The 14,433-nt window shown below is 42.9% G+C and overlaps 1 protein-coding gene across 2 annotated transcripts in view; it reads left to right on the top strand.

The window, feature by feature from the left end:
* Positions 1-79: 79 nt before the first annotated feature.
* The window catches only part of ulk2 (unc-51 like autophagy activating kinase 2), a 42,591-nt gene continuing 28,237 nt past the window's right edge, over positions 80-14,433 (top strand). For both annotated transcript variants that reach the window (XM_068712239.1, XM_068712231.1), the window contains exons 1-4: positions 80-1,205; positions 5,874-5,966; positions 6,178-6,219; positions 14,191-14,223. In XM_068712239.1, the coding sequence (XP_068568340.1) occupies positions 1,116-1,205; positions 5,874-5,966; positions 6,178-6,219; positions 14,191-14,223 (258 nt within the window). In that variant the 5' untranslated portion in view covers positions 80-1,115. The remainder of the gene's footprint in view (positions 1,206-5,873; positions 5,967-6,177; positions 6,220-14,190; positions 14,224-14,433) is intronic.

Below are 14,433 nucleotides of genomic sequence, written 5' to 3'. Positions count from 1 at the left end.
TGTCTGGGGCTGGCCTCCGCGCAAGGATAGGATATAAAGCAAGAACATGGCACTAGCTTCCAGTGTTGTTTAAGTGACCATCAGGACGACACAGGTCCTCTGTCGTCATGTGACAGAGCTGTACAGTGATTAAAACCTGTACAGTGATTGAAACCTGTACCGTTCATATGAGCACGTTAATATCCAGGAGCTTAACGTGGAAGTAAATTATATTGTAAAGGCGACCTCTACTTCCACTGCTAACATTAACGTTAGCTGTTCTGTAAGACTTGACGACGAAGGAAACAACGAAGTGTTCTTCTATGTCACACGGATTACATTCATGTCCACGGGGGAAACGTCAGGAGGAGAGAGATGTGTCTAGTGGACGTCTAGTGGAAGAAGACGGATCACAAGGACTAACGCCTTCAGACAAACAGTCCTGTGTTGACATTTGTGCTGCAGCCTCAAGATCTTTCAACGCTAACACTGTCTGTGGACTAGCTCGCGGAGGTTGGCTAGCTGTATAGGTTGCTACGACTTGTAGAAGCAGATTCAATTATTCACTGTCGCCAAACAACGTAACGTTATTCCCGTATTATTGTTAGCATGTTAGCAGATAGCAGCTACAGCAGCTATGACGCGAGGTGCTGCCACAGTGTTATGTCACTGTCAGGCTAACCGATAGCTCGGTGTCTGCAGCTGCTTTCAGCCTTCGCATGGTCATGTCCAGCGGGGTTGGCATCATGTAGACTGTCCGTCTGAACAGGTTCGGTGACCGGGCACACAGCGTGTTAGCGAGCCTCCTTGGAGAGGAATGCAAAGCTGGATTGCAGCTATCGAACTGGGTCAAAGACTGACTAGCGCTGATACAGTTTAGCTCCGGATTGCAGTTTGATATTACAAACTTCCCGACCTATTTAGAGGGCATCTGAATGCGTTATGTCCTGACTGCATCTCTTATTTATGCAATAAGGCACATCAGAGCAGCCCGCCATGAAGTAAATCCGCAGTGCAAGAAGCAGCATCACCAGGATTGAGAGCATCATTTGCTCCAGGAGTATTTTCTGAAGAGCCCAACACATTTAGGAGATCCACCAGCGCCCGGTATCAAGTTGGACCAGCAGCCTACCACAATGGAGACAGTGGGAGACTTTGAGTACAGCAGGAAAGACCTGGTCGGACATGGAGCCTTTGCTGTGGTGTTCAAAGGAAGACATAGGAAGGTAAATAAACAGTGTGTAGTGTGGTCTTCGCCTCCTCTCTTGCAGGATGGAAGGGGGTAAGTAGGCAGCGTCATTCTGAAAATCTGGGTCAGTCAGTTGCAGCAGAATGCAGTTCTGCAGCAGCATATGTGGGCTGACACAGCTTCTCTGACCAGACATTTTGATCCAGTCTGATGGTCCCATCAGTCATGCAGTGACAGCTGATTTCAGTGTCATTTCACCATCCTGATGTTAGTTGTGTAGGTGTATGGATTCCGCCTGGTTCATTCATGAAATGGATGAGTCAGGCAGCAGTGAATGACTTGCTGACGTACGGAGGGAGGAGGGAGGATGGGGTGCAGTGTTTTTCCTTTTGCCTTTCTAAATATACAAGCCTCCCTTATGTAAGAGCTGGACGAGGTTCATTCACACTGAAGCACTGGATGCATGACATTATCAACATAATGCTCGGAAATAGAATGCACTCGGTACCCTCGACGCAGGAATGGGATGTTTGTTTATATGTGACAGAAATGAAGGAGATGATGTCATGTTGCACCCACTGCTACTGGTGTGAAACCGATGGTGCTGAATTCCTCAATGAAAGCCACATTAGAGCATGTAGCCCGGGCTGAGCGACCATCAATGACTTCAGCCTCACCGCCTGGGAAACGGAGCAGACTGTAGACCTGCAAACAATCACCTCATCTCGCTGCACATCCGTCCACTGCTCACATGCCTTCCTGTCTTGTTAAAAAGCTTCTGGCTTGTGATCAGTGTATTTACTGTCAAAAGTCCTGTCATCTGCCATTTAGTAGGATCATTTCCACCTCTGAGGAACAGGATGGTTAGAGCCACCTGACTTCAGCAAGCGTGATGGGTTGCTTCATGCTTAGGCAGTGTTGGATGTTACATACGGGCTCCTGTTACACTGTAATCTCAAGCAATTATTCAAAGGATCAGCAGACATGTGGCAGGACAACAAGCTGATGGCAGAAGCAGTCCTGTTTTTGAATTTGTTAGGAAGTTTCCCAGTACACCGATTAACAAAAAATATATAAAAATACATTAACATAATTTGAAAACTTTGTTTCACGGATTATTGCAACAGCTGGACCTCTGTCTGCAAAAATATATAAAAAGCTACAGTTTTTAGCAACATGACACATGGTCTGTTTAATTTCCCTCAGTATGAATGTGGGGCAAATTTATTTAGTATAAATAATCTAGGATGTAAAAGGGTGAACAGAAGAGCTGCATCTAACGATTATCTTCATTGCTGATTAATTCTCTGATTATTTTCTTGATTCATTGATTAATCATTGAGCCTAAATGTAGTACTAGGTTGTTAAGACAAAGGTTGGTGCTTTCTTTCAAGGGAAGAGAAGCTTTTAAAAATAATATGTAGCTGTAAATATCCCCAAAGAAATGAATAGAAGCTCCCAATGTTATATAAAAGTCTCTTTCTGAATGCTAATCAAGTTTACTACACTGGATACACTTGAAGAAAATGTATGTCATGTTGGATATAATGTCAGGCTGAAGACTATAATAATATTATAGGAAGATGAATCCAAGATATCTATCTATCTATCTATCTATCTATCTATCTATCTATCTATATCTCAACTAATTTATGGACGAATACCTTGGGAGACATTCATACCTGTTCTGTTAATGCCACACCAGATGCATTACATCACTCAAAAGTCAAACTCTTTAGTCATCTCTGTGTTAAAAATGTCAGTCAGCTGAAGCTACATGGACTCTATTTTAACATTTTTGAGGATCACATTGGCTGGAGTCAATCTCTTTAATTGTCTAAACGAGATATTCAGTATGTTGCCACTCCTTTGTTGTCATAGTTCTCTGCTCTATCTCAACCCGTTGGGCCAACTTCTGGTTGCAGTGTTGCTGACGCTAATCTCTCCGCTGCTCACACGTCTCCAATGGGCTCTGATTCATCCATGACATCATGCGTTATTCTGGAACATGACATGGTGCTTCTGTCTTTGCAGCATGACTCTGAGCAGAGGACAACTGCTTACTCTGCACTGCTTAACTTTCCATTCTGCGGTGCACTACCTAGCCATCAGTTACGTTTTTATGGAACGTCCCCCCCTCCCTCACACCTCCTCACCCTCCAGCATTACATGATGGGCCAGTGGGGTCACATTTTTTTTTTCTTCTACAGTGGAAGTGTTCGTAGCTCAGTCACACTTGGCTGGACAGGCTGACAGTGAGCTGGGTATGGATGCAGCTCAGCTGGCAGTGTTTTACACACACTCACTCACTCACTCACTCACTCACTCACTCACTCACTCACTCATGTGCTAGCTTCTCTGGCAGGCTTTAGGCGGAGTGCAACCCTAGAACAAGAACATCTCCTTTTAACCTAGATTCATTTGGATAGCATGGCCTTTTATTCAGAGACTGTCTTCTGTAGCTGTGTTGATGTTGATTTCATTTGTCCATACTATATGTGCTTTTCTCATGGGCATAGAAACAGAACCGAACCCCCCCCCGGGTCCATCAGTGTGTCCTTAGTTGGGTGTTTGCGTGTGCAGCATATGTCCTGAGAGCCTTTGAGCTCCAGGAGCCTTTAAATACCTGCTTCAAGAGCTCCTGTGGAAACATTCATTCAGTCTGACTTAGCTTTCAGAGTAAGTAGGTTGCCTGGCTCTCGTTCCAGCTGTCATCTGAGTGCCCTGTCATTCAGCGCGTCATTCAGCGCAATAGGCTGGCCGAGCTGTCAGAAACCTAAGTGACCTGGTGTTATTGGGACGGCTAGAATTTCCTCCATACTTCTTTTGTCAACGCTCACATAGTGATGCTGACAATGCTATTTAGGCCAGCAGGCTATGCTTTTAGCATACTAGCATACACACATACACAAACAATATTAAAAAAAAATACTCCTTCTGTAGTGCTTAGTTATATAATTAAAATGAAATATATATATATATATATATATATATATATATATATATATATATATATATATATACTGTGATATATTATGCAAAAATCACATGTGAAATAAGCTTTACAGGTAAACAAATGTGTTACACAAAACCTCCAGTGACTCATTTTTGTTGAATCATTGGTTGTTGGGTTGCAGAGGTGGCCACCTCGTCTGAAACAAACACATATCTCTGCTTACGTTGTTCACAAATATTACATTTTTTATTAAATTAAACTTAAGGGAAAAAGGAATCGCAGTGCTATTTCACACAGCAAATGCCATATTTTAAATAAGTAACTATAATGCTGTCTCCTACGAAATGCATTGATCAAAAGATGAGACGTTCAGGATGGCTTACCACCTCCACTGAACAATATCCTGAGGCAAAGCAAAGTTCTCCTTTAATGGACAGCAGCTGGGTCATGCACTTCATCCAGCGGTTGTTGAATTGTCAGGGACCCAGCTGGTAAACCAGAGAGACACAAGTGTTTGCTTTTTAAAATGTTCTCTTTTTTTATTTTTGATAGACAAAAGAAGTGACAAAAATAATTCTGGCAATGATTCTGAAGTACTAAAGTGAAGCGCTATCAGAGGAGAACTGAGAAGCACAAACTGAGCGGCTGATCAGGCCATCCAGACACGCAGGGGGATAGACTGAAACATAACCATTTACATAACCAACATCACAATCCACAGTAACCACAAACATGTCCGTTATAGCACTACCCAATATGAACAAAGGAAAGATCATGAAACAAGCATATCAAAAACACCATTTGGCCAAAGAAATAACAGAAAGAATCAAACTAGAAGACACCGCTCCTCCCCATGATGCAGGAGGAACATGGTGCAGTCCAATCAACAATCAGCACTCTACTGTAGCCTTATACAGCTGGGACTACTTTTGTAGACCAACCAGACCCCAGCAGCAGCCCCCAGGACCTGCCAACTTAAACACAACTCAATTAAGTGCATGGATGTTAATGAAAATAATATAACCAACTTTACAAAGAAAATAACTAAATGTCACTTTTTCAGTACACATACATTTGGATATTTGAGGAGTCCCTACCGACCCGCAAACTTAAAAATAAGACAACCCAGTCAGTTTTGTTTTGGGTTGCCTACATCAGAAAACGTGATCTAACAAGCCTTTCAGTCTCGTCTTCCTATGGGACGTGCAGACTCATTAGAACATACCGTCCCACATCTAAGTAGCTCCACACACGGCTTGAGAACTACTTTTGCACAGGTGCGCCACGTTTTTCTCACCAGCCAATCAGAGCAGGTTGGGCTTTTTCGAGGGGGTACTTAAAGAGACAGGCGCTGAAACGGAACGTTTCAGACGGACAATATGAGAAGATGTGTTTTTTGAACATTAAAGCATGTAAACATGTTCTAGTAGAAAGCCAAAATACGCGTATGAACCTGAAAATGAGCATGATATGTTCCACTTTAAGAAGAAATGGATGGGTGGCTCAACCAAAGACCGCAGACTGTATTAGATTAATAACACTGTATGGATTTGATTCATAAGGCATTCAGAATCAAAACAAATTGAATGCCAAACTGAATATCTTGAAACACATGTACAAGGTGAATGTGTTACATCATCAGTCATTTATACTTGATAGGTTGAGTGAAGGGGACATTGGGATGAAGGTTTTGCTTTAAGTTGTTCTAATCTTTTCTTTCCTCTCCATCCTGCTCTCTGTGTTCCTCAGAAGACAGATTGGGAGGTGGCCATAAAGAGCATTAATAAGAAGAACCTGTCCAAGTCCCAGATCCTTCTCGGCAAGGAAATCAAAATCCTGAAGGTGAGCATTAAGGCTTAATTGGCTCTCACTTATCTCCTCAATGTATTTAAAGAATGATCTGACATTGACCTTCTGTGAGTCTGCACCGTTTGACAAAAAGAAGCCTCAACTTCCTTGATAGAAATGTCTGTGAAGGTGATTCCATTAGCTGCTGTAGCTAAGTTAATGTTTGCGTTAATGCACCTTGTTTTTCTGTTCTGTTTTTGCTCAGGAGCTGCAGCATGAAAACATTGTGGCACTTTATGATGTCCAGGTAAGTGAATTTGATACAAGCTTAATGGAGAATGAAGTATTCAATAGTATTTCAGTAATTATCTCCATCGAGTGTTTGCAACACTCTGAGAGCTTGCTTGTTCCAGTGTTCGAAAAACTTGAATCTAGTCAAAGGAATCAACATCCACAAATCAAGACGATCAATGTTGCTATAGGCTAGTCCTTCAGTTTAGTGCTGAGTAAGAATGTCCCCTGTCTCTCTCCTCTCAGCTGGCTGAGTCAGTCTTAGCAAAGCTTCTACCATAAACCTGACAAAACAGGGTTTAAGCCAGAAGGCACCATAGCAACAGTTGAGCCCTTTATAAAGTCAAAAATGACATTTGTCATATACATTCAGGTACATACCTCTGCATTTACAGTGGGCTTTACAACAGTGGGCTGTCGTAAAGCGCCGGGGAGCAGCTTAGGGTTCATTGTCTCGCTTGAGGACACTTTGACATATAGGAGCCTGGGATTGAACTGACAACCAAGTCAAGGGCAGACTCTGTGATGTCAGAACGCATTTTTACATACTTTAATAAGAAGCTTAGTTACACGAGTTCGACAAACAGTATGAAACTATTGTCTTTAATTGGGTAAACACAGATTACCACCGGTCTGTAGGTGTAGCAAAAGATGGTTCATTATATTTTTAACACCATTTCTTTTTTTTTTTCTATGTTAAGAGTGATAAGTCTGTTGGCCAATAAACAATCAGCTTTAGGTAGACTGCAGCTGAACAGCAGTTGAGTAGTGACCAGCTAACGCTAGAAGATCACCACACCAGTATGTTAATCCCTTCATTCAGTATCTCTGGACATTGACTGCTGAGCCGCAGCTTGTCCTCTCAACATGTGATAACACGGCGTTAACTCAGCAAAGGGGAGGCTGAGAGCTGTCAACAGCATCCAATGAGATAACATCTTCTGCCTTACTTGTGTAATTGAAGTGACTTACCAGCAGTTTGTCCTTATTACCAATGTTTCTGAATGTAATGATTACAGCAATGATCAAGTCATTTCAGTCTATATGATATAATAATTGGGTTATTATCACTAAAGTTAGTAAAGTAAGTCTAGTATCGGTATGTAGTCACCTGCAGGCATCTCCAGCTAAAGTCCTTCCATCTGCGGTGGATACTTTACAGGACATGATCAGGCTTTCTATGTGTGCTCATGTGACTAAAGACCCACACTGCTTTGCAATAATTGGTCAGTCGATCGGTCCATCATTATGGGGCAAGACTTCTCAAAAGTTGGGTTTGCAAAAAGCTCGGTGTGAAACTGCAATTCCATGCATTTCTAAGAATAGATTTTACTAGACTAACTCATCACCTAAACAAAGTAGTTTGAAGGCTTTTTGGCCAAACTGTGAAGCCTGAGGGAAATGTGCAGTATGAGTATGAAGTATGTGCCCATACTGTCAGTGCACGGTCACATATACAGTCCACTCGTTGGGTTGAGGCAAGTTAAATGAGCAAAATGCAGCTCAGATGACTTTTGTCCTCTGGCTGGGAGCTCGGCATCGAGCAGAGTCAGGGATCACATATTCCTGACATGTGCACTTTCAGATCCCGGTGGATTAAAAAAGGGTTTTAAAAATGAATACACATAGATTGTGTATTTTTCAAAGATGACTGTTTCTAGCATTTATCCCCGGTCTTGTTTTTTACACTGCTATAGTGCATTAGTGATGTTATTTGATGGTGATGGTAGGTGTTTGGATTGAGTATGTTTCTTCATGCACGTCCTCTTTCTGTGTCTTGTGTGTGTTTGCCTGCTTCGTCCCCTCTGCCTCTGTTGCCTGTAACGTGTACCGGGCAGGTCCCGACATTGTTTCCCCTTCTCCTTTTCTTACCAGCTGGCTCTTTTTTTCCGTCCCCTGCAGCGATGGTCTGTCTGTTATGTTGTGTAACGATGTGCATTTCCTCTGTTGGTGACTGTCAATAGAGTCTGGTTTGTTTCAGCCCTTTGGAAACCAATACCAACTGGCAGCTGCCCCCCCCCCCCCCCTTTATCAGTTCCATTCCTAGATCATTTTGTACAGTCCTCTCACTTTTTCCATTTTTTTGTTTCCACACATTATTATTCATCGACACTTCTTGAATCCCCAGTCTGGCTTCTCCCAGCCTCACCAGCTGTTGTTGTTATTGGTCCTATGTGCTGTAGGACTCGGTTTACCCAACAGAACAGGAAATGTAGCCCGTGCTGGTCTGTGCTACTGTCTGGTCACGCATAGCCTGCATTTGATTAGAAAAGGCAGAGATCTTTTAATGTCTGTCCATTAAAGCATTTCCAACATGTAGACAGGCATGAAACAACTTCAGTTAAACAGTTGATGCAGACAGTGAGGATCTGTGTTGAGAAGGTATGTTAAGAAAGCACTTGTGTTGAAAGCGGTAGAGAACCAGACAGCTGATGATAATGACCCATAAACCCAACCTTCTGACCTCTCTGTGGTGTAGCTACAGGCTGCTGCCAAAGGGCAAGTCTTTGAGTCAATAGGAGCCTCATAAAGGGTGACCATCTGTTTGACCTTTTGTTACACATGATGCTTCTTGTGCAGTGGTTCACCTATGGTTCAGGGCTACAGGTACTCTGACACAGTAATAGTCAAAGCTAACCATATGGAGTTCAAACTAATTCCAAGAAAGGTCCAAAAGGGGCTGGAGATTGGGTCAATGCAGAGGTCAGACTAAATGAATCCTGTGTAATAGCTAGACCTAAATACTTTGTGGGCAGAATGCACTGCATATGTATATTCTCTTTTAAATATAAAAGTAATGCTCGAGCATAATTCTGCAAAGTAAGGCCTAATTTGTATTTGTTTCTAGTCTTTTGATAATGCAAACCCCAGCCCTAACCCTGACTAAGATCTGGTTCAGAATAGATGGATGCATTTAACACAGAACATTGTTAGCCACACCAGCAGTGTCACAATGTCTGTTAGTGTGTCAGTAATGAAATATCTTAAAAGCTAGAAGATGGGTTCCCATGAAATGTGTTTGGTGTTGGAACTGCCTGGGGTCTGTTTGTGAGGAAGTCTAATAACCAGTTGCAGAGTGACGAACTGGAGCCCACAGTGCTAAGTTAACCAATCAGTTTCATGGGGGAGAGTGACATCAATAAACCTCATTCTTATGTTGTTGGTGTTGTTATTTTCAAGATGTGTGATGGCTGAGTGGAGAGCAGTGGAGACGCCATCCTCTGTGGATCTGTTGGCTCTGTATACAAACTGGTTGAGGGTCCAGGCTGGCTGGGACGTTGTTTTTGATGTGCGGGAGAACCAGCCTCTCCTCCTTGCCTCCTCCGCTCGCATCTCCCAAGGGTGAGAGGAGAGGAGGCGAAGAAAGAAATCAAGGATGCACAAACTGGAAAATGTCTTTCAACTTTGACTCCCTTTGAACACCAAGCATCATTGATGTAAACACAGAGCCCGCCTCCCCTCTTCTCACGGAGTCTTCCATTTTACTTTCCAGCGACTGGACTTTAGCCAGGAGCAGGCTGGTTGAATAACCTTGGGTCCTAGCTGTGCTAGCGTAGCTCTTATCCCAGCTCTCCTCCCTCTCTTCCTGGGGTGGTCACACTGCCTTTGATGGTATTTGGTTTGTCCGGTCTGGCTGAGTAGTCAGAAGAGTTTGTGAGTGGTGATCGTCTTAATATCTGCTGCTCGAATTCAACCCTCTGACTTTCTTTTCCCATGTTGAGTGTATTTTTGTCATAAATATAGCGAAGCCTATGGAGCTACCACCACATCTACATGTGTCAATGGTGGTCCTCTGCCTGCACACATTCATTCAAAGCTTTTATTGAAAAAGTGCTGCAACCATCTCAAATTTGCATCACTGCTGGTGTGAATAGTTTTAATACAAAATATTCAAAGCAGAGTATTTTGCATTTTCGTGTATTCTTCAAGCCCCCAATGTGTAGAAGGCCTTTAGGCGTACTGTAAAATATGATAAAATATTTTTAAAGTCTGCCAGCTGTTATGAATGCTGCAAACCTGCGGCTGCTTTCAGGAGAATCAGCAGCTGCTACAGCGGGTAAAGAAGTAGCTGCTCCCTGCCTGCCTCACAGAGTAGCTGTGCACAAAAGGCTGCAGGGCTGCATGTGGGACAGAGTGCAGATCCTTATTCTGCCTGTAGTTTGGAGGAGCTCTGCTCCTTCACTGCTTTTAATGACGGTCTTAAACACACACTGAGCTGCTCCCGGTCCTCCTTCGTGGAGATGCTAACGTTAAGCAAGCTGCAGCAGTGTGAGACTAGACGGGCTAATTATAAGGTGTTTTGTCTCTATGGCCGGCTCTCTTTCCTCTCTCTCACTCATGCTGCACAGTACAGCTTTGCAGTTTGGATCTTTGTGAAGCAACAGCAGAGATAACAGGAGGTCTGTTTGTTTTGTTTTTACATTGAAAAATCATTAACAAAGATTTAATTTAAGGTGGCCAGACTTTAAAATCCCCCAACTGCCAAATACTGCAAAGGATAGGCTTTTATCATCCTTAGGTGACCCCTCAGTCAATTTGAGGGGTTTGAAATTCTGATTTGTGTACAGCCCTAATAAATACTTATATTAAAGCTGTATTTAACATTCAGATCATTAATATAGCAACAAACAACTATGTTCTCTATAAAGGCATAGTGGGGTAATGTCTCCCTCTGAGTGTGTTGTTATCTGACACTTTCCTTGCTTTGTACACATAGTTGAGGTGGCAGTGTGCGCTTTTCGTGCATGTGAGCGTGCACCACTGGAGTTTGTTTATGAAATGTTTTGGTCTGTGTGTCAATCTTTACAAAAGCTAATGTAGACTCCCAATGAACATTGTGTTCTGGCCTGGAGAGGGGCCCCCAGTCGTGTGTGTGTGTGTGTGTGTGTGTGTGTGTGTGTGTGTGTGTGTGTGTGTGTGTGTGTGTGTGTGTGTGTGTGTGTGTGTGTGTGTGTGTGTGTGTGTCCTAATTACATAAGGCATTGAGGCAGGACTGACATAAGGAGGGCTGAGAAGAAAAGGGGAATTACATGTTCTTGGATGCTTTCAGAGGGTTTTTTGAGCTCCGTGAGTTTTCCTAGAAAACCTGCAGTACGCTAGAACCCCCCTGGCCTCTGTCCACATTCCTTTACACAGCTTTGCTTTCCAGACATTTAGCGAGCTGGGACAGAAGCTCAGAAGAAAACACTCACTGCTCAGCGAGGCACAGGCGCACACACACCCAGTCATATGGATGGAACATGTACCCAGACAGGGTGGCACCAACAAGGATTAGAACTGATATTAGATTCAATGAATCAGAGTTTAACAAAACTAGGTTTAAATTAAATGAATCAAGATGTAAGTTAAGCAGAGCTCTCTTGTACAATTCTCTCAATTTAGTGAATCCAAGTTTAATCACTGTGAAGATGTTTGCTTACGCAAAATGAAATAAAAAGTGTTCAGCTGGGATATAGTAAGTAGGCTGTAATAGAGGGGGAACCGTTAACTTTCAGCTGCTCTGTATTCCTTAACAAAACATTAGATTGTTTTCTAGCTTGCTAGCGAAAAAGTCAGTTAGTTAGTCATAATGGCTCAGCAAAGAAGCTCTAATTTCTCCTCCTTTGCGAATAAACTTGTTGGCCAAATTAATGGAGCAATACAGGTATGGCCACATAAGAGACTGCCTGTTGGTCCAATCTTCAATGTTCACTTCCATCACAGTGTCCTTACAACCTTAGAGACATTCAGCAGCAGCATCATACAACTCAATGGGGTTTAGTCTGTCCCATACCTTTGTTGGAGGAACTGGATTCATGTTCAGGAACTGTCTAAAAAAAGCAGCCATTTTAAAAGTTTAATCTCCGCAACATTAATACTGGATCAAATTATAAATTGGAGTTTTGGTGCAACAGAATCAAATGTAGTCTTAAGTTTAGGGTAAACAAGTTAAAAGAGAGGTTTGAATGGAATCTTTCTCAATTTTAAGCTAACCATGATTTATTTGAGTTTAAAAATCCTTGTTGGTGCATCTCGGTGTGTAACATGTTTGATCAGCACATGAGCAAAAACACTCACATGATCGTCAGTACATCTGTCTCTCTTGCATAACAAGTTTTCTTGAGGACCATAATTCCACTCTTCCCCTTACATAGTTTTGAATACGGATGAAATAATTCCATAAAGATGTCTGTAGTTCGCTGTTTCTGCGCTTCACGTGAAAGTGCATTATTGCTACGACTCATTACGTTCTGGCAGGCAAGTGCACTTTTTACGGGACGTAGTCTTCCTTTCTCTGCACACTGTTTTGTGTGTGTGCTGTACGTGGCCATATCAGCACTTATGTGAAATAACAAAGTGTACATCTGTGACTCAGTAAACATCCTCCCCTCTTAACCCGAGATGGAACCACACTGCAAATCAACAAGCAGTCCTGACCTTTTGTCCTCGGCACACAGTAACTGTTTTCTTGCTGCCATCATCCTGTGTGTGTTGTTATGTCAAAGCACAGACTTAACTCCCAAATGACACCAGTTTACCCAGAATACCCCAGATTACTCTTCTCGCTTGTGTGACAAAAGCACGCTGGCTCACCACAAATGCAAAACCTCCCCCCTCCCCAGGACACACACACAAACACACACACACACACACACACACACACACACACACACACACACACACACACACACACACACACACACACACACACACACACACACACACTCTTCTCCACCCTCTCCAGTTTGGCCATATCCCATCCCCCATATTGTTGCATAACGAAATCCTGGAGCTTGAGTGTGACGCAATAACTCACCGACTAACCAGACCCAGTGCTGATTTGTCTCACATGGGCTCTTCTTGGCAGTCTGAAGTGTTTTTGTGTGCATTGTCCTGTCAGTTTCCAAGACTCAGGATGATACAGTCATGTCATCCTTCCACCCAGCCTGCAGATTCTACGGTTACATGAGTGTGACATGGTTATGATGACAGAGGGGTCTATTTATATCAGTTGTTTTGGAATATTCAGTTCTGGAAAGGAATGTTTTGGAGCCCAGCCCTCACCAGCGAGCTATCAATGTCCAAAGTCCATCAGTTTTTGTTTTTTTATTTCAGATGCAGCCAATGTGTGAACAGTGCCTTCTAGAAAACATGTGTTTGTGGAAACAGTTCAAGAGGTCGTCACTTTCATAACTGTGAGCAGCTACTTCCTCTCAGCCCTCACACACACAGGCTGCCCTGTGTGCTGCTGTCAGCACCTGCCTCTTAGAATGCATCTCATTGCTGAGCAATTAGGCAACAAACCAAAGTCAGGCAACTGTCAGCAGCAGCCAGAGACAACAACATGAAATAAACGTTTCTCCAGGCAGCAGCTCTTCTTAGAAGTACTCTTGTCGCTGTTGTTGTTGGTTACTAGGTGTTCTGTGATTGTGTAACATATTCTTCTGTGACGATGGCCAGTCCTCACTAGCATCTACGTCTGTGTGTTGTGTGACACTTTACACCCCACCCCCCTCCCTCTAATCCACACAATACATTTGTATCATTATGTAATCCCCGGTGGCCCATCCCCCACAACCAGCTGCCCTGAGGTGGAAACAACAATGTATAGGATTGGAAAAGACTGAGCTACTTACCAAACGAGCCCATTAGCGAGGGCTCGCATGTCAGATGAGCTGCACCGTGGAATGTTTTCTTTTTTTTTTACCTAAATCGTATATTCTTAATGCACTCTTAAGCGCTACAAGTATTTTAACATGTTGATGTTTTCCAGTGTGTGTTGTGTCTATACAATGTTGTATACTGATTTGGGGTCATTTTACTCTGAACATATAACTTGAACATCTGTCGTCAGCATTGAATAGCGTTTTCATAAAACAGGTAGCATGGTTATCAAAAACAGCAAGTGCTGGTGTTACTGCTGTGTATTTGTCGTAGTGGCTGTGGGGTTTAGCTGACTGCTGCTTCTGGATAAATAGCATCTGATTCTGTGTCTCTTCTCTTCCAGGAAACACCCAACTCTGTTTTCCTGGTCATGGAGGTATGTATAGAAACGTGACTGTCTGTGTGGGTATTTGATGAGTCAGAGCTCATATCCTCTTCTCATATGTTGTCACATGTGTTGGGAGAACTTGTTTTCGTTGTAACTTGTTACATAAATGATGTCTGTCAGCATGTGTTCTTCCCCCTCTGTCCTGTTGCCCCCCCTCCCTGTCAGCCTCTCATCCTCTGCTCTTTTTTATCACAATAA

The sequence above is a fragment of the Cebidichthys violaceus genome, unplaced genomic scaffold, assembly GCF_023349555.1.
Source record: "Cebidichthys violaceus isolate CVI_PGR_0920_01 unplaced genomic scaffold, fCebVio1.0.p SCAF_1, whole genome shotgun sequence".
NCBI classification, from domain to species: Eukaryota; Metazoa; Chordata; class Actinopteri; order Perciformes; family Stichaeidae; genus Cebidichthys; species Cebidichthys violaceus.
Note: the sequence above shows the minus strand (reverse complement) of the source record. Positions and strands in the feature narration are given on the sequence as shown.